Source organism: Microcebus murinus, chromosome 8, assembly GCF_040939455.1.
Source record: "Microcebus murinus isolate Inina chromosome 8, M.murinus_Inina_mat1.0, whole genome shotgun sequence".
Classification (NCBI taxonomy): domain Eukaryota; kingdom Metazoa; phylum Chordata; class Mammalia; order Primates; family Cheirogaleidae; genus Microcebus; species Microcebus murinus.
Window position 1 is genome coordinate 55,234,452 of NC_134111.1, and position 26,826 is coordinate 55,261,277.

Below are 26,826 nucleotides of genomic sequence, written 5' to 3' on the forward strand. Positions count from 1 at the left end.
TGAGTTGAAAAGCAGGCTCCTCAGCCCCATTTTGAGGTCCAGAGACCAGAATCTTTTTAGCTGATAGAGAATCACCATCCAGTACCGACATGTTTACGTGTCTCCTTTACCCGATCACACAATACCACAAACCAATTGTAGTTGATCTTATTATCCACGAGAGTGGGATAGCTGTGATTGAATTTGCTTCTCTTTCTTTTCAAGATGAATGTAAGCCAAATATTGATTTGGCATTAATTAAATATTGATTTAGGTCTAAATGATCCTTTCCTTACCAAGCTCAGAGTTGGAAAGACCTTACAGTCTGTACTTTAATGACTTTCTTTCACAACCAGAAGCTTCTGAAGGTACTTACTATCAAATCATAAAACCTAAGTCATGTTTTGGGCACGTGTTGACTCTTAACCTCAAATAACGTTGCAAATGCTTGTCCATGTCAGTCTCAGAAAGGCAAGGCAGCAGAACTTAATGGTCTGTCTGGTATAATTGTATGTGTTGAGTAGATGTTTGATGCATGAATTAAAAATTTTATATTAATTTTATACAATATTATTATTACATTTTATTATATTTTAACCACCTCCAAGGCTTAATTTTTAACCTACTTATTACCATAATTTAAAAGATCTTTCTTTTGGAAGGTTAAAAACATAAGAAAAATAGAATACTATCATGAACCCAATGGAGTCACTGTCTAACTTCAGCAGGAATCTTGTTTCATCTGTCTCTTCACATGCAGTTTTCTGTTTGTTTGCTTGTTTTATTTGGTAACGTGTTTTAAAGCAAACCTCTGGCATTTGTCGATACTCTTTATTTCATTTTCAAGAAGTCATGATGTGGTCAAATAAAAATTGATCAATATATTTCTGCTCTTGTATTTTCATGAAATGTACAAAAAGATATACAAATGATATAAGGAAAATTTCATACTAAATACCTTAATAAGACTTGAGAAGATGGGGTTTCTGCTTTAATTTACATAATAAATAAACATAGCTGAAAGTAGGTAGCACATATACTACATTTTAAAAGGAAACCAAAGAAAAGGAGTATCAGATTCTTAAGGATTTATCTTTCAATACTAAGAATAGATGTGCTTTATGATTTTTTTTGAGGACAAGAACAGTGTGTTTTGTCCATGTTTAGAAATATAATATATTTTATTTATGATAAATTACTAGTGAGCTGCATATAACATATGGTTTGTGAGCGCAGAAAATGAAGCAGATCACTTGGTGCACATTAATTGTGCAGAAAGACAGATCTCTCGAAGTGCCACAGAGGCCAGGTTGATGAATTTCAAGAATACGGGGCTTCTTCAAAGCTTACCCCAATTTTTATTAGCCATCAGTGACCCCAAATTAAACATGCAACCCACGAAAAATTAAAACTTTTTAAAGCCCCCAACTTAACACCCTTAGGTGCTAGGTTTCAGTCCTAAGAAAGTGGCACTACGAAGCCAGCCACCGTGGAAAATGGAGGCTGTGATAAACGACTGTGGCTCTGCTGCTGGGTCTCCCTGACCTGGAGGATTTGGCCGGCATCATAAAACACAAAGCGACAGATTAAGCAGTTTACCAACACCATAAAAATCTCAAGAATAAATTCACTTTAATCAAAAATCCTATATTGTAACTAGGCAGCCCCAGCCTCGAAACCACATGCATTTCCTTACAAGCCTGTGTCCATGAGCAAGAGCTTATACTTTACCTGTAACGCCGGACATGATTATGTCCATACACTTTTACAATTTACATGTCCTAAGAAAAATACCCAGCTCTGGCTGATGGTGCGGGAGAATTTATTTTCACTAGAAAGGGAATGACCCATAACTCATGAATGGCAGCGCTTAAAGTGAGTTATGGAGGTTACTCTCCTGTGAGAGGAAATGGATTGGATTATCCTTCTGCCCAATTGTATGTTTGGTTATTAGCACACCAGGTTCTTAATTATGTGCGGCTTTGCCTTTTTTCTTTTATAAAATAAATGTGGATAAAGGGAATGTCAGCAAGAAGCATGGAGTGCCTAATTGGGGCTCTGAGATGTAGTCAGAGAGAATAAAAATAGAAACCTTCTTAAATGATTAAAAGACAGAGGTCTTAAATGTAATTTAAACATAGTATTCAAATTGATTAGCTCCTTAGTTAATTTATAATGTTCAGTGTTGATATTCTGCAAAAACATCAAAAATCATTCCTTTCCTAAAGATTTGCCATCTTATAAGTTACATCTGTATGAAGATTAAAGAATTGGTTTTCATAACATGCATATTTTATTGTATTATTAGGATAATGCTGCTATTTATTTTAAAGTATTAAATAAATGTAACTAGTTACTACTATTATTGATAAGGAAATGCAATGTAAAAATGATGTTTGATGATTACAAATATGATTATTGTTTACTACTTTATTATAGGCAGTTATAGAACAAAACATCTAGATCTCTTACTTTGAAATTTCCAATGTTACAATCTATAAAGGAATTTGGTTTCTGTGGAGATTAGGATTCTGGTTATTAAGTAAAAATATTTTACTTAAAAATTCAATTGGTTTTGTCCTTGTGAGAGAGGGTAGGGGAGAGTTTCAATTGTGCTTCTAGGATCTCCTTCCAGAAGAAATTTTCTACCTTGAAAATCAAGGACATCCCTGGAAACTGCAGCCGACAGACTGCGCATTATCCTCAAGCTAGTGAGTAGGATGGATTTTCTCCCTAAACATCCCTTCTGCTCTCCACTTTGAATTATCAATAAAACGGCTTGCCTTATCTGCGAAAATAACCTTGTTGACAACACAAATATGGATTTAAACACACTACCTGCACATTAAGATTTAAGAAGCCCCCAGTAAATGTCAGGGGGTGTCAGTGTGTTTGCTGTGATACTTGGTTATTATTAGTGTTTAACTGCAGTCCCCCACCAGTGCCACACTGCCAGCACCACCATAAATTTTAATGTGATCATGTGCTCTTCTCTTTTCATATCCAGTGAATTCTGCAAGATCATAATATTCCATATGAACCCTAGCTGAACCTTACTGTGATATGAAGAAAGAACAAGATTTCCAGCAGTGATAGTTGTTCATCATTTTATAGTTGTTTTTTTTTTAACTGGACACTGAGCAACACAGTTCCTTGAATAATATTACCCTAAACCAAATTCACCCATTCAATTAATCTTTATTGAGCCCCTACAGGATGCAGGGCATGGCCCAAAGTGCTAATGAGTACATTTATGGGATAGTAAAGAATACTGACTCTTAAGGAAACCTTTTTTTTTTCTCCCTTGGAAAATCTGTCAGAGCTCGTACATCATTTATAAAACCGAAAAATGTATCTGCAACCTTGGCACCACTACATGCGTTTTATTTTACAGAACACAAACAAAAGCACAGTCACTTCCAATATCTGGTCTGCATCGTGAATAGAAATGTGTCCATCATCTTCCGTTATGCATGTGCTTGATGGAATCTTTAGTCTACAAACTTCTATCAATAAAGACACTTTGTATAATCATCATTGATCTGTAGGTTTTTATTGCTCATTTTAACCACAAATGGTAACTGGCACTACAAGCTATTTAAGAAAGGAATTCAAAGTGTTTCATAATTTTAGCTACCTAAATCTCTCTTTAAAAGCAAAGGATAACATTGAAGCTTTCATTTTATAAATTTAAAATTTCAGGCTAGAGACATGGAACAAATTAGTAAGTCATTAACAGAGCTCCCAGTGAACTTAAATGTCCACCATTTTATATCAAATTGCCTGTCCTACAAAATGGTTTTATTTTTTTTTTTTAATTCTTTTGTTACCTTAGACATGAGCCTGAATACTTTTGCAAAACACAGCGCTGAGTCAGTAAATTTATTTTCCATGTATGAAATGGTTTTAGGGTTAAAGGTTAGGAAGCTGGGGCATTTATTTATAATTTGCTTGTCCTGCTGTACATGGTGCCAAAATTCGCTTAGCAGTGACACACAACTAAGCATCTGCCCATTCCCAGAGACAACGGGCTTAGTAAAAATACACAATTGCAGATTTAAGGTCACACAGAGAACACTGTATTATTCATGTTCACAGAACGGTGTGCAAGGAAGCAGTCATAAAACAGGCCCGTCCTGACAGGAGAGGTTCTTTTCAGGAAGACTGGCTTAAAATAGACATATTGTCTATTTCAAGAAAAGCATTTATTTTGTGGTGGAGTGTGTGCTTTGGTATCTCCTGGGCTGGAAGAAAAGAAGTACTTATGAGGAAAGGAAAGGTTGGTAAGTTTTTTTTCCCCACCGCATTTCTGGAACCTGGCTGGGAAATTTTGCCTTGGAGCGCCATCTAGAGGAAATTTTGGCACACATGCTCCGTGCCGCCTTAGCTTTGTGACCCAGGCTGAAGCCAGTGGTTGGTGGACGGTGAATTTCTTTTTTTCCAGATGAATAGAAAATTTGGCTCTAATTCAACACATGGAAATGAAATATGAGATCACTTGAATGGAATTAGAATCACTGATGAGCTCGAAACAGTGAAAGACACGAAAAGTCTTCAGGAGTGCTGGAAGTATCCATGTCCATTCATGGAAATAAGTAGGGCATCATTTTGCCATAGGTGAAGGTCATATTTCAGAGATTAGAATTGAAGAGTGAATTAATTTCATTTTAATTTATACTTATAAAGTAATCTTTTTAATTCTATAACTATTTTCTTAATTTAAAAATTCTGATAAACCAGATTGATCAGGGTCAAGTTGGAGAAGATATTTACTTGGGTTAGGGACAAACAAAACGTGACATTTTTAACCTATTGTAACCCTTAGTCAAGTTCAACAAATTTTAATGAACAGAAGATAATATCTTTTCTAGATGTGGCTACTTGATTCAATGTAAGGGAGAAAAGATACATATACTAACATATTCTTTGTGAAGTCATGTTTTTATTTTGCAATCCGCTCTACCTTCTACTTAGAGAACTTTAACAATGAAATATCCTCTTTTTGTGTTAGTAGGAATGCAAAAAAAAAAAAAAACAACCTGAAACCTTCTCCAACAGCAATATTCCTCAAGGTTGCTGAGCATACTTGCAAAAACAAATGCAACCTGGAAATATTCTGATGGTATGAACGTCCCCATTGTGGTGACATAGTTAAAGAGTTCTACTTTCTTCAGTTTCTTGAAAAGGATCAAGATTGCCATATCATGGCAATATTCACTGATAATAGCTGGGTGTATATTTCCTTTTTATCCTAAGTGTCCACCCTGATTCTGCTGCTCTTGCCGGATCCCCCCCATCCCAACTATTTTAAGGCTCATCATGAAAATAATGTCTCGGTGGGCTTGACATCTCTAACTCACAATGGCATGGCTGCTCCTTTTTCCTTTATCAAACAAGGTTCCTGCTTACTTATTTTGGCAATTCACCATAGATCCATAGGAATGTCCTCCGTGAGCCAGACACATGAACTCTGCACACAGAAAATTATTCCTCCTCTACTAAGATATGATATGGAAAAGCAAAATGAAAGTGTTCTCCCCCCTTCCCCAAGCAATGTTGGCCCTTGAGCAATTAAGCCTTCTGGTTAAAGCATCTTCCCTTCCCACTTTCTCAAATGACCGGCTCCCTGCTGTGATGGTGGGTGCAACAGAAGGATGGGGCCAGTCCAGTCTGCCTGTTCCTTAAACAGTGGGGGATCCAAAATCCAAGTCCCCGAGACCAAAAAGACATTTTGGTCCCATCTTCTTATGCCATGTGCATATTTGTGCTCAAGTCAATCCAATGTACATTTGTTGAATCCTACTAAATGTGTGATAGAGTGAAAGGTGCTGGTGGGGCCCTCAAGAAACCGTCGCTGGGCAAGTAAGAAAATGCTATTGAAAGAATAAAAAATGATCTCTTCCCCAAGCAGCTTACTCTATAGGAGAATGAGAGATTTGTAACTTAAAATACACAGTGGAAAGAAAGATATGTTGTACTAGATACAGTGCAGAGAAAGAAGTAATTATTGATGCTTTGGGAGGAAGGAGAATACTTTGTAGAAAAAGTGGCATTAGATCAATGCCTTAAAGGATGAGTAACACTTTAATAGGCAGAGAATGAAACAGATTTTCATAGGGAAGAAGCAGAAGAGTCTTTGTTCATTTGGACTAAAGGAAAATGCATTTTATTTGAAGTTCCCCAATTTTGTGTTTAAATTTTAATCTGGGTGCAAGAATGTAAGGTATTTCTATTTATGTTGTGAGAATCCAAAATTCACATTCTCTTTTATTGCATGGTAAATATATTTATACACACTCACACATATATACACATGCAAATGTGTGTATATATAACTATGAGGCAAAAGAAACCAACAAGCTTATCCCAGAAAACATTGTACTTGATGCTAGTTTAACAATGCAGTGGAAACAAGGCCAAAGCAAGCCTTACTTCTTGCCAGCAAATGGGGATAAAAAGAGGGTTTTGTTTCAGTTTCAATCTTGGCCACAAACACTTACTTTCAGATTAAATTCCAAGGTTTACTTCTGGCCAGCTGCCTTAGATGTCTCCATGAAGCAGACTGGCCACTGTCACTGGGTTACAGCCCCTGGTATGGACATTTTATGCCTAGGGAGCCGCTAAACGCTGAGAGCATTCACTCCTGCCCCTTCCTACCCCCTTGGCCTCCCTGGGGATTCTCTCAAATACACATTCTCTCAGGATTTCCATGTTCCTGTGTGTTATGGTCACACCTCCCCCTTTCTGCTTTCCACCAGCCCAGAGAGTCACATCCAGTGATCTCTTTGTTCTGTTACTCAGCTCCATTTCCGTTGCAAAAAGATTCTTTTGAAAATCTGAGCATTTCTTTTGTAAAAGAACCAGCTTACCAAGACAAAACATGGAAAAGAAGCTCAAGTCATCATTCCAAGGCTACACCTGCTTCAGAGTGTCAATGATTTTACAGCTTTAAAGCTCAGAAAGTGTTGTCACATGGATACTCCCATAACCTGGGCAGGTGAGTTCCGACATAAAATAACCACCTGGCGAGTTTTCAGAAAGACAGAAGCGTTAAGGAGAAGGCCTGTGGGGTCACACAAAGGAAAGATGGCCTTCCACCACCCCTGAACACACTTACAGTTAGCATGGCAAACATCAGCTGGCACACATTGAAGGCGTGTCTCCAGTTGTGGTACAGAACCATTCGATAGTTTTTCCGCACCGTCAAAAGCCATCTACACAGTGTCTGAAATGGGAGGGGAGAGGTTGTGTCAGGCAGTCGTATGTACCTCAGGTGGCCCATTATCCAAACGATGTCTGGCGTCTAAGTAACCTCCAATAACCTTCCACAAACACCCCGTCTGATTCTCACGGTCATCTCATGAGGTGTGCAGGAACGCGATTATCATCCCCATTTTATATTTGTGAAACCTGTGGTTCAGCCTGGCTACCACGTTGTCCCAGGCACACCTCTTGGATCACCCAAGACAGAAGCTCTTACCTCATAGTCAATTTTAAATTTCTGTACCATCCCCAGCTCCATGAACATCCGGAGAGCCGCCGTGATCATGGCATCCACATCGAGAGAAAAGTCATCAAAGTGAATGTCATCAATGGCGAGTTCTGACACCAGAGGGATGTTGGCTGCCTACAAAAGCAAAAGACATAAGTCAAGCCAAGTTCACAAGCTTTCCCAAACACCCATCCTGCTCTCCTCCCCAGCTTATCAGAAGTGCAACATAAATCAGGCCTGACCTGTACTTACACCCTCATATAGCTAAACTCTGAGCTGTAAATGTCTTTTGTTTCTGAACTGCAAATGCCCTAAGCAAATGAAGGGGGGAGGGGGAGGAAAACTAATCTGAAGATAAAATATACACACTGGATCTAGTCTGCAGAATTTAGAATACAGAACTGTCTAGTTTACAGAAATCGCAATCATACAATATATTCTGATGCATATTACAGAGCACTAAATGCAAGAAACATCTGGGCAGCCAGCAGCTGTGAATTTTAATTGCTGCTATTCAGAAGGAGATGGGAATGCACCACGTTGCCTTGTTTCTTGTGTCCTTATATCCTGTAGCTTGCACATGTTCTTTGTTACACACGTGTCCTGTACACTCAGAAGGATAGAAAGGATCAGACAGCACATCTCTTGTGTGAATTATGTTGTCTTAATAAAATAGAGATGTTTGGAGGGTTAGCATAATAAGCATATGTTTCATTGAAAGGATAAGTTTTGCTACCTTGTTTAGCTTCATTCTATATAAATATCACAGCACAGTTGCAGTACTGGTCATACATATTCAGGGTTTTAAAAACTCAGTTAGGTAGCTATCAATCAGTTGCCCTACACAAACCTAAAAGGAGGGGAAAAATCTTTGGAAATCATTTTTCTATTGATTTCATCGGGTTTACCATATCCTTTGGGCCACTTTTGGTAAGTGGAGTCACTTTTATGTTTTCAGGTTATCAGAGACCATTCTGCATTCATATTCTTAGTCTATTCACTGGGTGTAAATTACCCTAGGAGTAATTTATGCCCTGGAACTACTTTGGCTGAGCAATTAAATCCAACTCTGGCCACTCTAAGCATTCCAGACACTACATAATCAATCCTGCCTTCCCAACTGTATGCCCTCCATAGGAGTTTCTATCTGCAGGTTAAAATCTAAACACTGGCTATTCCCCATGACATGGAAGAACAATGAACAAACAAATAAATTCCAGGAAAATTCAACTTCTTTTCTGAATATTGTTTATTTTCATTAAAAATTATTCATCTTACCCTTTTGTAAATCATTTTATTTTTTTTAATTTTTAAAAATTTTTAGCATATTATTGGGGTACAAGTGTTAAGGTTACATATATTACCCATGCCCTCCTTCCCCCTTTTAGTATGTTAACATGTTTGTAGATTCTAGCTGCTAGGAATTAAAAAGGCAAGGCTTGTGAAATTTGAACATGGTGGTGGAAATTGTCCACCATGGGGCCAGGAACTTTAAAAATATTTTTAGATCTAAGCTATAAATGCAAATAGTTTTAAGAAAATTAGGTCTACAAGGCTATTTTCACACACACACACACACACACACACACACACACACACACACGCAATAGCAGAACTCTTTTGATATCAAAATTTTCCCTCACCCAGAGGCAATCAACCACTTTCAAATAATCTATATAATTGTTTTTGTATTTGGCAAAGTAAGATGCTTGCAATTCTGTTTTAAGCATTGTCTATTAACTTTGCACCATTGAAGATGAAGATGAAGCTGTCTTATATTACATCTGCCAAACTCTGCCGCTTCATGTACTAACCCTTTTCATTTCCTAATATAAATACTTTGTTGAGATAAATATTCAGGGTTTATATCAGCATGACTATGTACAAGATATTCATAACTAAGTCACGCAATTTACTAAGACGACTTTTCCTTTCCTGGACCTCATTTTGTACTCTGTAGAGTTAGTAATAAAAGTCTTCTTTAATATTTGCTTAGTTTTCTAAGTACTTGTCATTAATTCAACCTCTAAACTCTCTACCAGTTGTCTAAGTCTCCTCTCAAAATGTTCAGATGCTTTCTTTGAGTATTTCATAAGTTTCATGAAGAAATCGCTTCTGGAACTTTCTGCATTTCTCCAATCTGGACTGGCTGCTTTCTTTGTCTGATGTAAGGTTTTCAACCTATATGTTCCTTCACCATAATTCTGGGCGTGCCCTCATCTCTCTCTTTTTTTTCTCTAGCTCACATCTTTCTCTCTTGGTTTCTCCTCTCATTTTGGTGAGACACGTCCTTTAATAGCTTCTAAGAAAATGTGTGGAGTAGGTAGATTTGTGAGACCTTGCAGTCTGAAATGTTTTCATATTGTTGTCACATCTTATTAATAGTTTGTCTAGATAAGATTTCTAGGTTGGAAATTATTCCATTAAAATTTCAAAGGCATGCTTTTTCAGCTTTAGATGTTACTTTTGAGAAGTCTGAAGCTGTTCTGGGCTCTTATACTTTAAAAATAACTCCCCTTCCTACCCAGTTTTTGTAGGATCATTTTGCTTTCAGAGTTCTGAAATGTCATGAAAATATGCCTTTTGTGAGTTTATTTTCCTCCATTATCCTAGGTCCTTCGTAAGCCGTTTAATCTGGAAAATCACATCCTAAAATTCTAGAAAAAATTTAAAATTAGCTCTTTGATAATTTCTTTCTTTCCTTTGGTCTGGTTTTTCGTTTTTTGTTTGTTTGTTTGTTTTTTGTTGTTGTTGTTGTTGTTGTTCTCTTTTCCTTTTCTTTTGTTTTCATTTTCCCTTTACTTTTTTATTCTCTTTTTCTCTTCATTGCCTTTTTTCCATGTCTTTAATTTCTCCTATTTTATATTTCTTTTCTTTTTTGCTCTATTTTCCAAGAAATAACTTCTCTTCTTACTCTTGAGATTTTAATATCACAGTTTTTGTTTCTAAGGGCCTTTCTTTTGTCATCTTCACATTCCTTTCTTTTAATATCACCCTCATTTTGTTTCATGGATGCAACATCTTATCTTAGCTCTCAAAGGATGTTGATGATAATTCTGTTTGTTATTTTCTTCTTCCTTTATAGTTTGCTTCACTCCCTTCACTTTGTTTTAGTCTCTCTTTTTTGAATTGTGATTTAAAAAAAACCCACATAAGATAAATTTACTCTCTCAACAACTTTTAAGTGTACAGTACACAGTATTGTTAGCTATATGCACATTGTTGAACAACAGAACTTTTTCATTTTACTTGACTGAAACTTCCTACCTATTGAGCAACTTCCTGTTTCCTCTCCTCCCAGCTCCTGGCAACCACCATTCTACTTTCTGTTTCTGAGTTTAATTACTCTAACTACCACACACAAGCAGAATCATGCCATGTTTATCTTTTTTGTGATTGGCTTATCTTACTTAGCATAATGTTCTTATAGTTCATCCCTGTCAATGCATGTGACAGGATTTTCTTCTTTTCTGAAGTTGAACAATATTCCATTGTGTGTATACACCACACTTTCTTTCCATGACTCCATCGATGGTTTAGTTAGTCTCTTTCTTAATCAGCCATCTTTCCATAAATTATTTTAACATAGTAGAGGCTTTAAAAATATTAGAGGTTTTTCCTTAGCTGTCTGGTCATCTTTGGTTTTCCATTTTGTTTAACAGCGGGGCTTTCAAAGTTTCTATTACAGCTTCTGGAGGCTTCTCTGTAGGAGGAGCTGACTGACCTGTTTGCTTGGGGAAGCCACCAAATGTTAGCATCTTCGTGTCTTTGCTCTTTAGCTACTCAGGTTCCCCAGAGAAGAATCTTCTGACTGGAACCCAATGGGGAAGGAGTCTCAGCATTGTCTACACCTCCTGGTACTCATTCAGTCCCCGTTTTCAGCCTTCTCCCACCCTAAAGCTCTGCACTGATGACTTCCTAATGCAAAGACGTGCTACTATATCTCTCCAGAGGATGAGTCTCCAGTCTTTATGGAGTGGAGGGGTGGAACAAAGGAACTGGGGGCCTGGCTGCTTCTTAGACTTTCCGTTTTCCTGTTTATAACCCACCTTCATTCCCACTCCCAAAGATACTTAATTAGCCAATTCCTGAGCTATTTGTTGGGAGGAGTTTGTCGTATACATCTTCTTGCCTCTCAGCTTTTCCCATTGCTAGATTATTTTGCCTTTCTTGGGTCTGCTAAATTACTTAATATTCCTCCATCTGTTTTCTGGCTTCCAATAGTTTGTCATTGTTAAGTCCTCTTCCAGTTTCTTTGGCTTTGAGGTTTGCCTTTAAAAAAATAATTTTATTGCTGTTTTAGTAGGGCTCAGGGAGGGAACACAATCAAATGAGTATATTTAATCTACCATCTTTATCCAAAAATCATTGAAATTATCTTTATTAAATGATGCCCTGTATGGTCAGAGGTAAGCCAATGTTTGGTATATAGTGCCTTCATTTATTTTTATTTCTTCTTCTTTTTTTTAAATCCTGAAACGTTCTACGTGCATGAGCCTGGCTATGACCACGCAGATCTCTTGCTCTGTGCACCTGTGTGTTCACTGGTGCTGTGACTGACTCATTAGGCTGTAACAATCTTAGAGGCAGACACCATGTTTCTTTTCCTTAGGGAAGTTCCGGAAAGACTCTCTACTTCCATCACATGTTTCAGAAGTTTGTATATAGAGAATGTGGGCTCTCAGATCTGTTTGCGGTGATTTATTCAGATTCAAATACAACTGGAAAAAACACTTCCCAAGAGATAGAGACCCTGTCCCAAAAAGACAAGTCTTTCTGGTCTCAGGAGAGAAGTTTGGTTCTGAATTGGCAAAGGAGGTGGAGCCCTTTTACAGTTTGTCGCCAAAGGAGCAGAAGTGGTGACGGAGACAGCACTGCTGCTCTCCAGGTGGCCCCTGTCTGGAAGATTATTAACAGTGCATTCCCTGATGCCATTATAAATCTTCTACCCTTCAGAGGCACTAAATTCACTTAATTATCTTAAAAATTAAAGAATATAGGCATTTTTTCATTATGAAATGTTAATGGAAAGGAAATAAGAACATTAGGTTGAAAATGTAGGATGACCTCTGGTTCACCAAGACCCATCTTTATTGACCTTGTCTTTTTTCCCTCTAATAGGTTGATTGATCCACAGTTAAATCATACCAGCGCATAGATCACCCCGAGCCTGCTATAAACCCTTGCTGGCACTTGTAGATGCAGAGAAAGTTCCAAGCCTTTCAGAAATGACCATTTTCAGCTATTTTGAGAAGTATGGGCAGTTTTCATCCCCACATTCCTGGGTTCAAAACCAGGTTCTGGAGAAAACGATGAAGGATAAAGGGCAGTGTGTATCCTGAGGAGACAAGCATAGAGGTCCAGTCTGCAAAAGGTTTGGGAAAAGCCTTGTGTTGCCAAATTCCTCTTTATAGAGCCTCTGCTCCCCATCTCTTCCAATAAACAGAGAATGAGACCAATCACCCAAACCTATAATTACCTTAGCCATAGGATATTAACAAAACAAATCAAAGTCAATTTCTCCAAGTGTCAGTCTTTAACTTTTAAATATTTATGAGGCATCATATCCCTAAATCAAAGAGGAGTGCCACAATCCAAAATAACTACTGAATTAATAGCCAGGAAATAACATTTGGATAAAAGAACCATTTACTTTACTGCAGCAATAAATGAAAACACAGAATTATGAGTCCTGGAGCTAATTTGAATAATGTTCAAGAAGTGGGACTCTGGCTGGCTGGGAGTACCTGATATCCTCTGACCATTCCTCTTCTTTGTTTGGGTCTTAATAGTTAAGTGGTTATCAAAGGGAGTCATAAAACTGCCTCCTCTAAAATTGAAAAGGTAGCTTTACAAAGAGGCCATAAAATGTTAAAATACAATCCTGGATCCCTTGACACATGAATATTACATTTTGCAATTCTCAGAAGATGGGAAGAAACAACAAAGTGGGTGGTAGTCCAGCCCTGGCAATTCAAAGGGAAATTGACTTGTTGTCATTACAGCCTACTCACCCTCTTCCTCCTCTGGACAAAAGCAGGAGTCAGGGGCCTCAGGATTCTGGGATTAATGGAGACAGGAGGCTAAGCTGTGATGATGTGGAAGGGACGGCAAAGTTCCATCTTTTGCCAACACTTTATAGCATTTATTATGTGCCAGGTACTGTTTTAGTACTTTACACATATTGTCAGGTCTTCACAAGACTCCTAAGAGGTTGAGAATATTTTTAATCCTATGTTACAAAGAGACAACTGAAATGGTTAATAAATAAGTAGTCAAATTTGCACAGTGGGTTTGGCAGAGGCAGATTTGAACCTGGGGAATTTGGTTCTGGAGACTGGCTCCTAGCCACTATACTGCCTCTAAAGATGGGCCTGTGCCAAGCTACACGTATCCCATTCTTGTATTATGCAAACTAATTTAAGTGCACCATGAGTGGTGTTTGGGATTTAGATCCAGATGACTAGCCTGTCGTTGGTGAGGCAGACAAGGGTTCCAAGCTTGATAGAGCAAATCCTGAATCCCTGTGAACAAGCAGCAGTGTTTTTAATCACCCTTGAGGCCTTCTATGTCTGCACCTTATGGTATTGCACCATCTTCAGGGTAGACTGAAACTCCACTCTGTCCATGTTGTTCTCTGCCTAGAGAAGCCCTTGTTTCCTCATTGTCCCAGCAAAACTGTATTCATCCTTTGATACCCACATCCTGTTCCACTGTGTCTCTTGGCCTCTCATATGCTCACTCCTCTTGTTGCCTCTGAACTTTATGCTTCTGTTTTTTCACCAATTACTCTGTTTACTCTTCTTTCTGCTTGAGTAGACCATGAGAATCTCTGGAATGGAGTCCACATCTTTTCTTAGGTTTTAATACAAGTTTTATGATCTTGAGAAACTTTTGATCATAGTAACTATTTTTTAACATTTTGAATTGTTCTAAATATAGAACATAAAGTTGTTCATAAAGTTGAAGTTTAATGAAAACTTGGAATGAAGGCAGGGACACTAAGGTAAAAGTATTTCACTGAGCCTCGAGGCTTGTGAAGTGGTAGGGAGGACACTGTTGGAGAGCAGAGGGAACTGGAAGCCCAGCTGCCCCTCCTTTGTGGTTTTGGTCAAGGTCACCCTGACCTTGCCCTGCTTGTACTGGGGTGATGAGTCCCAAGGGCCCTGGTACAAGGTTCCATGCCCTGCAGCGGAGCAAGGCCAGTGAGGAGTGAAACCTGAACCTCAGGATTAGAATTAGCACCTAATGACAATCACAGTTGGCAATAGGGTCACCTGTGGGCAAAAAGGATGGTACAGGGACACTCCTAGAACATGGCATTTGTTTGGGCTTCCCATCCGTGTTACTGACTGGATCCCAGGCTCTCCCTCAACCTTGTCCCATACCCTGAGCACCCTCTTTTGGCCTTCTAGTTGGGGGTTAGGAGTGCAGTCTGTTACCAGGGACACATGAGGCTTCTTGCACAATCCTCACTTTCCAGAGAGCTGGTCAGAAGCAATATTTCAATATCCATGCAGTCAACAGAAACAGTTTCCCATCTTGTGCATCAACAAGTACAGCAGAGTCTCTCCGTCACTTCTGAAACTAAGCGTCTCTCTGCTGTTGCCTCAGCATGCAGCTGCTGTCTTCTTAGAGAAAAATAGACTTTACTTTCCACATGTCTTTCATGGTCCCTTGATGCAGCAAGATACACACGCATTTATATACTTTTACTTATACGTCCAGTAAATATTTATATTGGTTTGTGCCATAAAAGCACACGAAGAATTATAAAACAGGTTTCCACTCTTAAGGCTGAATAAAGCAATCACTTGCAGTGAAGAAGTAATCTATCAAGTGAGGCAAAGATGGGTGTGGTTCCCGATCCCTGGCTTGAATTGTATCTGCATTTATTCTTGGATGAGTGGAGGTGTTCCTGAACACACACGCACGTACATCTGTGCACACAGTGTCATGAACACGCTTTACTTTTAATCTGCTCTTTGACTTCTATCAGATATTTCATTAGCCCGTTCTGTCTTCCTCTCTGTCAGACTGTTATTCCACAATGACTGGACTGTGTTGTTGGTGAACTATGTTGGTATCTGACTTAAGCTGAATATGGTGGATAGGGCAAAAGTATCTTGGAAATGAAATGATATTTAAAAAGCCACACAATAAAGGTCAGTGAAAATAGTCATAAATTTAACAACACCAATCACTTTAATTAAAGAAATGAAGAACTCAATTATATTTAAGCAGGTTGGTTATTTTTGTTAGTGGTAGGTGGAATATGCGTTAGAATAATTCATCATAGTGCATTTATTGAGACATACTATGAAGTAAGCATGTGTTAAATGCTTTGTAGTATCACATTTAATCCTGCAATAACCTCCTGGATAAAATTCTATTCTTGGTCCTAATTTAGCCTCCCTGGCACAGACGAAGAAACTGAAATGAAAAAGATAAGTAACTTGTCCAAGGTGACATAACTATTATAGAAAACTGCTGAGACTAGAAATCAAACCCCAGTTAATCCGCTCCCTACCTACCCCCGTGATTGTAACCATTACCCTATATCGTCCACACAGTCATTTGAATGCCTCTTAGCTTAGATTCCATGGCATAGCCATGGTATTATTGCTTCCAGAGCTTTTCTTTCATGCAGCTTTAAAAATTTATTTATTTTTGTGGTCTTTGTGAGTCTGTCTCTCATCACTTATAAGTTCCATAAGGAAAGGATTAAGATTCTCAAATGTCAGCAATTATTACAGCCTAGTGCTTTTGTCATGACTAGCATGTAATAAATGTGGGTTGGTGGCATGCCAAGTGCGTAACCTCTGGAGCCAAACAGATGTGCACTGCAATCTGAGTTTGCCACTTGCTAAAAATGTGGCCTTGGGCATCTGTTTTTTTCTTCAGAAAAAGAAACACAACAATGACTACCTCATAATCATTAAAAAGGTTAAGTGAGACAAAATACTTAGCACAGAGCCAGGCTCATAGTAGGCCCTCGGTATATGACAGTGTTTTAGCCTGCCAGGACTGCCATCACAAAATACCTCACAGTGGGTGGCTTCAACAACAGAAATTAATTTTCTCACATTTTCTGGAGGCTGGAGGTCTGAGACCAAGGTATTGGCAGGTTCCATTTCTGCTGATGCCTCTTTCCATGGCTTGTAGATGAGTCCTTCCCACTGTGTCCTCACATGGCATTTTCCCTGCGCATGTGCATCTTTAGTGTCTTTTCCTCTTCTTATAGGACACCAATCCAATCATATTGGATTAAGTTCCCATCCTTATGATCTCATTTAGCCTTAATTACCTCTGTAAAGACTCTATCTCCAGGGTGGGCGAGGTGGCTCATGCCTGTAATCCTAGCACTCTGGGAGGCCGAGGTGGGTGGATCACTCAAGATCAGGAGTTTGAAACCAGCCTGAGCAAGAGCGAGACTCAGTCTCTACTAAAAATAGGAAGAAATTAATTGGCCAACTAAAAACATACAGAAAAAATTAGCTGGGCATGGTGGCACATTGCCTGTAGTCCCAGCTACTTGGGAGGCTGAGGCAGAAGGATTGCTTAAGATCATTTAAGCCCAGGAGTTGGAGGTTGCTGTGAGCTAGGCTGACGCCACGGCACTCTAGCCTGGGCAACAGAGTGAGACTGTGTCTCAAAAAAAAAAAAAAAGACCCTATCTCCACATACAGTCACATTCTAAGGTATTCAACATATGAATTTGGAGAGGGACGTACTTTAGTCCATAACAGATGGCTATCATTATTGCAAATGAATTGAATATTAAATATCCAGAAATTCAAAATAAATGTTCCATGGCAGATCCAAGAATGGTGGTCCCTTTAAAAAGTATCCTGATTACAATTTTAGTTCTTCCTCTCCCTGCTGCCTTAGAGAAGGCAATCTAGAAAGGCTTTCTCTCCCAGGAAAACTGCACCATAGTCACTCTTGGAAAGAAATGTATTCAGTATTGGGGTGCCCAAAGTACACTGGAGGAAAACCTGATTCATCAAGTTCAAGTTTAACACCTCAAAAGATAAGGGTCAAGGGCTGCCCATTCTGCCAGGAAAGGAGGTATTCTTGTGGGGAGCTGGCTACAGAGTGCTTCTTTAACATAGGGTATTGTTGAGCGAACGCTTCCTTAGTATTCCTATCATTATACTTTCCTTATTTAGAAAATTACATGGCTATCCTGTTGAGAAAAGTCCCAGGAAAGCTCTTCCTACTCTGAGAGAGAGGAAGATCAGGCAGCTAAATATCAACTGCTTTTTCCTCTTCTGCTCTTTCTTGAATTTGTGCATAATGTGTTTTTGCTTCTACTTAAACAGTATGTCTTGAACTATGCAAGCATCGGATAAGAGGGCACAGTGTAGAAATGTCTGCAAAGTTAACCTCACTTGATCTAAGATGGCCAATAAGTTGTAGTTCATTCAGATCCCTTGAAGAGAAATATAAAAGAAGGGAATTAGCATTTTTTGAGTGGCTACCACCTGCAGCTAGTTTTTTGTTGAATTCACGGAGGCTTGGGAAGTTAACTAACTTGCTGGTAAGAAGCTGCAATAAGTTCTGCAATAAGAAGCTGCAATAAGTTAAGATGATATAAGAAACTTAAAGGGAAAGGGTTTAGAGAGAGAGTAGGGATCTGAGTAGTTTTACAATTGGAAATCAGGAAGGGGTGATTGAATAGAGCTATGCATGAAACTCAAGTTGGAAATGAGAGAATGTGTGAGCAGAAGACCCTAAAATCTAGGTCAGCCTTGGCTGGATGAGACAACGTTTGCCTTTTAGGTATCTGTATCATTCAGAACAAAAGATAAGCTAGCTGCCACCTGGTGTCTACCTTGGGGCTTTCCTCCCCTCACCTCTTTCCTGCCTGTCCCTAACAGTGACACCAAGTAAGAAAGAAGAGTGGCCCTGGAGACGTAAACATTTCTAAGACTTAAGGAGGACTCTGGTTTAGGAAACAGGGGAGGAGGACAGCTTGCAGGCATAAAAAACAGAAAAAGACTGAGGGATTGGGGGAAGGAAATAAAAGAATGTGGGTAAAAGGAAGAGTTATTTAGCAGGGGGTAGGAGAAGTAGAAATATGCTCTGTGACCTTGTAGGATGTCCCTGAAGTCTGACAGTGATGCTCCGTGCTGGGTGACAGTGTGCCGACAAGTTGGACCACTCAGATCGCTTCGTGCCTTTTTTGGCTATGTCACTTTAGATAAACCAGCATGAACCCAAAGTAAGTTTGAACCTTCTTCAGATTCCTTTGTGCATGTTCATTCTGTGGTGGGTGGGAGGAGAAAGAACATCTCTTGACCTGTGTGAATCACTGAGTGCTGTGATACCACCAGCCAGGAGGTGCAAGGGCCAATGGTCCACTGTGGTTTTCCTTACTGGGCTTCTGAGGATACTTTCCAAAAGTGACACTTTCCTGCTCTATAACCGTGATGAATGGTATTATTTTCAATATTTGCTCCTCTCTAGGTGAGAGGACTCTGCATGCCCTTGCATTGGCATGTGACCCCACTGTATCCCATGAGACGACGACTCTTCCCTGCCCAATGACTTCAGGCTTGGCCATGACTTCCTGTGGCCAGTAGAATGGGAGTGGGGGTGACTGTATACCGATCCACTCCCCTACCACCAACCACAAACATGGAGCAGAAACTATAAGGCCATCATGTAGTATCACCAGCTCTCTTGTTCTTTTCCTTCTGCCACGAGGAGCTTCTCCTTCAGCCCCAATTCTAAAATGAAGGAGCCACAGAGCCACAGCTGACCTATAGCTGACATGTAGTGAGAGTGAGAAACAAGGTTCTTTCCTTAACAATCTAATGAAAGTTGCTACAGTGAACTTCTCCTCCATATGCTCCCCTCGTTTTACATTGCCCCAGGTTTTTAGGTCCAGTGTCTGTAATAAAGGATATCTATTCCCTTTCATAAATGCCTTTTCCTCTTGCCCCAAACTATAAAAGACTTTACGTGTCACAAAAAAGATCATGGAGAGAGAGAGAGAGAGAGAGAGAGAGAGAAACTGGCATATTGAGAGACACTGGATGTATCTCAGGTCTTTGGGCAACTTTGCACCTTGGGTATAAAAGCATAGTGGCCAGAACTCTTACCAGGGTGTATTCAGTCCCTACCACCTCTAAAATGGGCTCCTAGCCCTCTAAGCACCAGCTTCCAATCTAAATCAGTAGTTTGATACTCAGCTCTGTCCTGGATTCACCTGCAGAGCTTATCAACCCAGATTCCCAGGCCTCACCTTGAGATTCTGATTCAGTACATCTAGGATGAGGGCCTAGAACCCTTATTATATAAACATTCCCCAGGAGATGTTGGTGAGATGCCAGATTGGGAAGCCACCACCAGCCCCCCTCCACTGGCAGGCTTGCTGGGCTTTAAGGTTGCCAGAGAGGTGCCAGGCTCTGCAGGGTTCTGTCGGAAATCTGGTGTGGGCTGCTGGCCTCTCTGGGCTAGATGAGAGCCCAGGCCCTGTGCTGGAGAGTCCTAAGAATTCCAGGAATACTCTGTCCCCAGTGGTCCTCCTTGACAGGAGGGCAGCAATGGCATAAATGATTGTACCTGTTCTCCTAGCTCTCCTCCATGTCCTCCCCACTAAAGCTTATCAGGTGGTCAGGTGGGCTCAGTCCTCTTCCACCCCTGAGAGAGGATATGGCATCAGCCTTGGCCACCAGCTGAGGAGTCCAGGGAGACAAGAGGGCTCCTGCTGAAGTCTCCATAGACATTGACAATCACCTGCCTGTGAGCTCATTGCTCACCCATGGGGCTTGGGTGCCTTCCAACAGTCCTTGGAATACTGTCTCTGAAATCTCCCAGGAGTCAGACCTGAGCTTCAGTGAACAAAGGAAAAGAACAATATATAGGAAGAACCCAGCTACCAGAGAGAAGTGGAGCTGCTGGAGGAGACAGAAGACAATTTGCATATCATCATATCATCGTACTACCATTGCATCCAAGGATTATAGCAGGAAAAATGAGACTAAAATATGAGATTTTCTAAAAAAAAAAAAAAAAAAAAAATTCAGGAGATAAATTAAAGAAGACAGTTCCTATTGAGATCCAAAATATTGAGTTGGAAGACTAAGTGGAAGAAATATGTTGAAGCACAAAAAATATATATATAAAAATTTGGAAATCTGGAGGGAAAAGACAAAATACTTAAAGGGCAGATCCAGGAGGGAAATGAGCAAATACCAGGAATTCCAGAAGGGGAAAAAGGAACCTATAGAGAAAAGCGAATAATGAAACAAACAAAAATAAACCATTTTTGTAAACTGAAGAAAGACCAGTGTCTGTAAAAACTATGAAAATGGCTTATACTGGGGTGTAGTCTGAGAAAATTCCTGAAATCTAAGGTAGAAGGAAAAAAAATCTTAGAAGCTGCCAAACAGAAACAATGAGAAACGTAAAAAGGAAAAAGAATCAGATTGGAATTTGATTTCTCAATGCAACCTTGAAAGCTAAAAGATAACGTCTATGTGCATGTGAGACGAAAGAATTGCAATCCTCAATTCCAATGCCCAGCAAAGACAGCTCCACCTGCCAGTGTGAGAGGAAGAGATTTGCGGCTAGGTGAGGACTCAGAGCTTCTAAGCAAAGGAGGAGGCCTAAACAGAGACTCTGAGAGAGTGAGAGATAAAGAGGAGAGGAAAAAAGTGGTGAGAATTAAACTTGCAACACAGAGAGCTAAATCTAAATGGGAGATAATAAAAGATTGACTGGGGTTATCTAATATAAGTGTCAAATAAGGATTACTGAAATAAGATAGATATTGACCACCAGGAGAAACCTAATAACCAACTGAATGTGAAAGTATTAAACTATAATGGCAACACTGAGGATGGGGGCAGGGTGTGAGGTGGGTGGGTACAGGAGAGGAGAAGAGAAGGGAAGAAAACATTCCATGATCTCAGCTGGATGGAGGCGGGAAGTAGAAATGTTCTGAAGCTTTCTTGAGGTAGTGGCAGCAAGAATGGTGGGGAAATGTTGACTTGTTTGGAAACCACCCTGCTCTGACCTTGGTCAGTGCTCTACTTTGAACCCACTTGCTTTTGGCCCTGATTTCCCAGCAGCCTGGTCTCCAGCCTCCCTGATCTCAGTCACTGCACTTCACTGATATATGGGATGGGGCAGCACAGGGAGTTTGCTAGGGAGCCTCTGGGTTGAGCTCACGATGGATGACTCTGGATCTCCTACTCTTGCAGGAACGTATAGAAGTAGATTCTGAAGGTGTTCAAGACATCATTCCAAATGGCTCTCTTGGACAAGTTTAAATCCTTAGGCATGCTGGAATCATCCTATTGACCTTTCTCCTTTCCTATTCCACCTCCACTCCCACCCAGGTTACTTCTAGTTCTGAAGGCTCCATTTTGAATTTTGGGTTCTTGGGCAATTTGTGGCCTGCCTTTCATTGTATTGCCTGTAGCATTCAGGGATTTTAGGAAAGCATTTGAGAGATCTTGGTTTCATCCCAGCCCCAGCTTGTTAGAAACAAAACAATAGGTGTGGGCCTCTGGATATCACTCAGGAAGCCCTAAAATGACAGTAGGTTAACCCCTGCTTGCCTAATGCCAGAGAAGTTGAATAACTTGCCCAAGGTGAGAGTGCCCATTGATGACAGAGACAGGATTAGAATCTCTTGATTCCCAGTCCAGACACTCCTGACCCTCTAGCCCCTGCCAAATCCCCCTTCCAGTTTGAGACAGAATTTACCAAGCTTCAGGGTGCCCTGCTCAAGCTCTGTCTCAGCTCTGACTGTAATTGGTAGCATTGTGTAGCTTTTGTCTGGAATACAAGGCATGCCAGATGATGCATTTAAAACAATGATCATATTTATACTTCTGTACAAAGAAAGATCCAGCACATCAAAACATATTTAATAAATCTAATAAGCAATAAAATAATTTATCTGTGAGAGAATATTTTTAAAACTGGAATTACCACTGAGAGAAAATATCTTTCCTTTATGAGGATGATTTGATTAAACAGAAATTTTAGTTCAAGTCTATTTTATGAGCCCATACAGGAGAACAGCAAGCTAATCCATCTGAGAAAGAGAGTAGACAGCTTACAAATTTATATTCTAAGAATGAATCAAGTCCTATTTCTCTTTATTTTGGTTACTCACATAAAACCACACCAGGTGAATAGAGCCTTGTTTTCTATCTCATCTATTTGCGTCTTATTAAATACCGAGAGCACGCAACACCTCTGCCTCCAAGCAACAGTATATGGGTGATTCTTGGAAGAGTCATGAACTGCACAGTGAATGAAAAGAGCTTCTCGTTCGTATCTAGTGCTGCTGGATATAAACTATGGGCATGAGACAGCAGTTATTTTTTTATTCTTTTAAAGGTCACAAAGGATAAATGATTACAATAACATTTCACCCACTGACTCTAGGTTTTTACTAGTAAATCCTGATATTGATTTTAAAAGCTGCAAATCTTTTATTCAAATATTTCTGATCAGACCATAAATTCTGAAAAATCAAATCTTTTTCTGAATGAAGGATCTATGAAAATAGATGATAGATTTCATGGGCTGTCAAAGCAAAAATGTTACATTTCATAGTTTGTCATTGAATATGATATAAAACACCTGCAGGTAGAGTATTTATATTGATACAATTATTCTTTAGTATTGAAAGCTGTTTTCTGGGGAATAAAAATAAAATATCAAAATAGCTTTTTGCCAGAACTAGAAGTTATCTGCTTTAGAATTAGGTAGTGGAAAATAATGTGGATAAATGCCAAAAGCCATTCTCTTTGTGTCAAATACAGGGTATGCTACTGCAAGCCCAGGACCGGTGGACTCCTTTTCCCATGAAGCACAATATATTTTATGAAATATCCATCAATATTTTTGCTGGAGATATAAGGATTCATCTTTGAAGTACCTTTTTTTTTTTTTTTTTTTTTTTGGTTATTGTTCTTTTTACACTTCCTTGCCAGAGGTAAACAAACTTTAGATTTATATTCCAGCCAGATTAAGTATGCCAAAAATTATTCTTCCCTTTCTGGGTAGTGATTGTAGGATTAAGAAGCTAATTAGCTTTGCTATTTTTTATGGCTACAGACGGTGGTCCTTACTCTAGCCAACTTTCTCATCAATAAATTTGTCATAAAGGGGCTGATTAAAGGAATGTGGCCAGACTGGACAAATCCAACACCACAGCTCCCCAAATGACCAGGAGTTAATACACCATGCAGACGGGTCTGGAGAGTCATTTTCTCATAATAAAGACGTCAAAGGATACTCACTCGGCAGCACATTAGCTGGCATTGTGTGTGTCTATCTATGTAAATGTAAATAAATACATACATATCTGCTAATCTGCTATTTTATATCCTGTAAATCATTTTTGAAAATAAGGATCACAATTAAATGATGCCAAATATTCTTTAAAAAAGTGAAAAAATGATGTAAAAATATTTATGTTTATAGATAGAAACCTAAATATACTGAAGTAGTTCACATATGAAGTTACAAACATCTTTCCCCCTATCGTTCCATATTAATTGTCATTTCTCATTACTTGTTGGAATAAGATGCACCATTCATTTAACGGCAGGGCATGCTGAAAGGACCATTTATGGGCACTGGTTCCAATCCCAGCTTTGATGCTCATTTGACAAGCTGCTTTGCTTCTCTGGGCTGTAGCTCCCTATCAGGCCAAGAAGGCCAAAGCCACGAATTTCAGAGTTGTTTTCATGATTAAATTAAGATAGCACATGTAACCTGGAACATATAATAGGAAGTGCTCAATTAATAATACATAATAATTGGCATTATTATCATTTTCATTATACCTAAGTTGAATACCTTCTAAGGCCCTTGGCTAATGGCATGGAGTATGGCCACTATTTTACTGTGACTTAGGAGTTGCGCATGGTTATATATATTACCAACTATAAATGAAAAAATGACATTGTTGGGAAAGGGAATAAGTCAGATAGTCAGGGAATATTCAGGCTCATATGAGGAAGGAAAAGTGCAGGCTCAGAGAACTCCCTTCTCAGATCCTGAAAACTAAAGTTTAGGTTTCATTTACAACAGTACATAATCTCAGCGGCACATAAGAAACCTTGCCACTTCTGCTCAGTAAAATACAAATCACTGACTACCCGTTTTTATTTTAGGCAGTTAGATAGTTAGTACATCGTTAATTCCTGCACATACTCAAGCTCAATATCATTGTCAGCTCAGTTTTATTTCTGCCTCCTTTCAGAGATCCCTGGTTGGAGGTAAAGACCTGCTCTCTGAGTGTCTCCGGGTATTCTAAGGCAATATGAACCATTAGAAGCTCCCCTTCTTCGAGGCAATTTATAATGCAAAACAGCAACACATTTTCTTTTCAGGGCAGAAATACTGACAATAAAAATGAAGCAGCTTTGAAATATACATTACTGTAATTAAAGTGACTTGCTCTTTGGAAATTCCTGAGATAAGACTTTATTGCAACTATTATTTAATGATGAGCATAATAATTAAAGGCTCATTTTCAAAACAATATCAATTCCAGGATCTGGATGTCGTTTCAGATTGCAAAACATGGCCACTGGTGGATGCCTCCACTCAGGACTCTCTCTGCCTTTCTTTGGACAATGTACTGTGGACTGTGGCCAGCTCCAGCATGTGCTCAGACTGGTGTTCCCTGGCACACTCTTACAGACACCATTAGCAGACGGGCTTTGGAAAGGGTGTGGTCAAAAATGGCTATGTAAAGTTAGTGTTCTGCCATTTGAGGCACAATGCCCATGAGGATATAAAGTCTTAGAAACTGTGCAATAAAGACACCTATTTACCTTTATTATGGTTAGCATTTTTTGAATTTTTAATTAATTTAGTCCCAGAACACTTTTTGTAGGCATGTGGCACATCTATTAATATTCTGTGGAGCCGTGTTCTATGAGACATCAGTTTGGGAAACATCACCAAGACCTGTGCTTTTCATTCCTAGCTCTATAACTGAATCACCTGAGGGCTTAAAAATGTATACCAATGCCAGCCCTCTGCTCTTTTCTTTTTAATTGGTCTGGGGTGATACCCAGGTATTGGTATTATTTTAAAGGCTCCTTTCTTTACACTAGTCTAATGTCCAGCTGGAGCTCAGAGCCACTGGCCAAGGCCTATCACTTACACAACCTAATCATCCTCTTTCTAGTGCAGAGAGCCATAGTGAGTAAGAAAAAAAAAATCCCTCCAAAGTTCTGATGTGCGAGAGAAAGAAGTTTTCTCTGGGGTCGGATCTAGATCTTCCAACTTATCTTGAAGTGTTAGCTGATACGCTGACCTGCTGGTTCATGGGCTCACTGCTGATGGTGCTTCCTTCTCCTCGGCTGTGGCTATTTTCAGAGGGAAGAGGCAGGCTGCCTGCTCCACCCGGAACCTTTCCTGGAAACCCATGTCTATTTCACTGACTTTATGGACGTGACTAATAGCTCTTCCTCACAAAAAATGACGAGAACCTCTGCTGTAGGTAATGCTTCCAAGACTTTCTCTATGATTTATGGTACCCTGTTTCCCATTGAGCTAGCTAGTGCTGGAAGCCCCTGAAATGTCCATCACTGGTGCAGCGTTTCCCTGGGAAATGGAAGCAGGGGAAGGAGTCTGGGAGCTGGAGCCTCAGGAAACCTTGTCTAATGTAGACTTCTAGCTCTGAACTTGTACCTTGTGTCTGAGCTTTTCTAGAGTTGTATTGGGATAGAAAACACATTCTCTTTCTTCTTGAAATAAGGGACCATATTATTTACTGATTAAGCAAGACTAGAAAGAAAAACTGGATGACTTTTAGACTCATTTTATAATATGCCAAACAAATCAGATTCCTCATTCCTCTTTTTTACTTAAGGGTAAGGGAGAAAGAGAAAAGGCATTTAATATATATTGAGCAACTACAATATGCCAGGATAAATACACGTTCTTTCCATATTCTCATCCCATTTAATCCTCACACAACCCCTTGGGGTGGTTCCTCTTATCCCACTTTTATGACTCTGAAAGGGAGGCTCAATGGAGTTAAAGCATTGCCCAGAGCCACATGGGGAGTGTGAGACAGAGCTGGGACTTGAACCCATGTCTGGTGATGGTGATGGCCGAAACAGATCTGGATGAGCTGGTTCTCCACCTCTGCAGAATCCACCACGAGAAACAGAATATGGGACTCCAACCCGAGCTCAGTGACCTGTTCAGAGCTCAGAGAGCTGCAGGGTTTTCATCCTACCTGCATCTTAACTCTCATTTTATTTTTAATCATCTCCAAAATAGTATCTGAATTTCATAACCAATGTTCTACTCAGGGCTTTGAAACAGAAGAAGTGTTAATGCTGTGGGGAAATGCA

The 26,826-nt window shown here is 39.5% G+C and overlaps 1 protein-coding gene across 1 annotated transcript in view; it reads right to left on the reverse strand.

Moving 5' to 3' along the window:
- Positions 1-26,826, reverse strand: part of LOC105883021 (dual 3',5'-cyclic-AMP and -GMP phosphodiesterase 11A) — a 185,836-nt gene that overhangs the window by 87,503 nt on the left and 71,507 nt on the right. Inside the window, exons 7-8 of the mRNA XM_076005395.1 lie at positions 7,460-7,606; positions 7,097-7,204 (exon numbers count right to left, since the gene is read on the reverse strand). Of these exons, the coding sequence (XP_075861510.1) occupies positions 7,097-7,204; positions 7,460-7,606 (255 nt within the window). The remainder of the gene's footprint in view (positions 1-7,096; positions 7,205-7,459; positions 7,607-26,826) is intronic.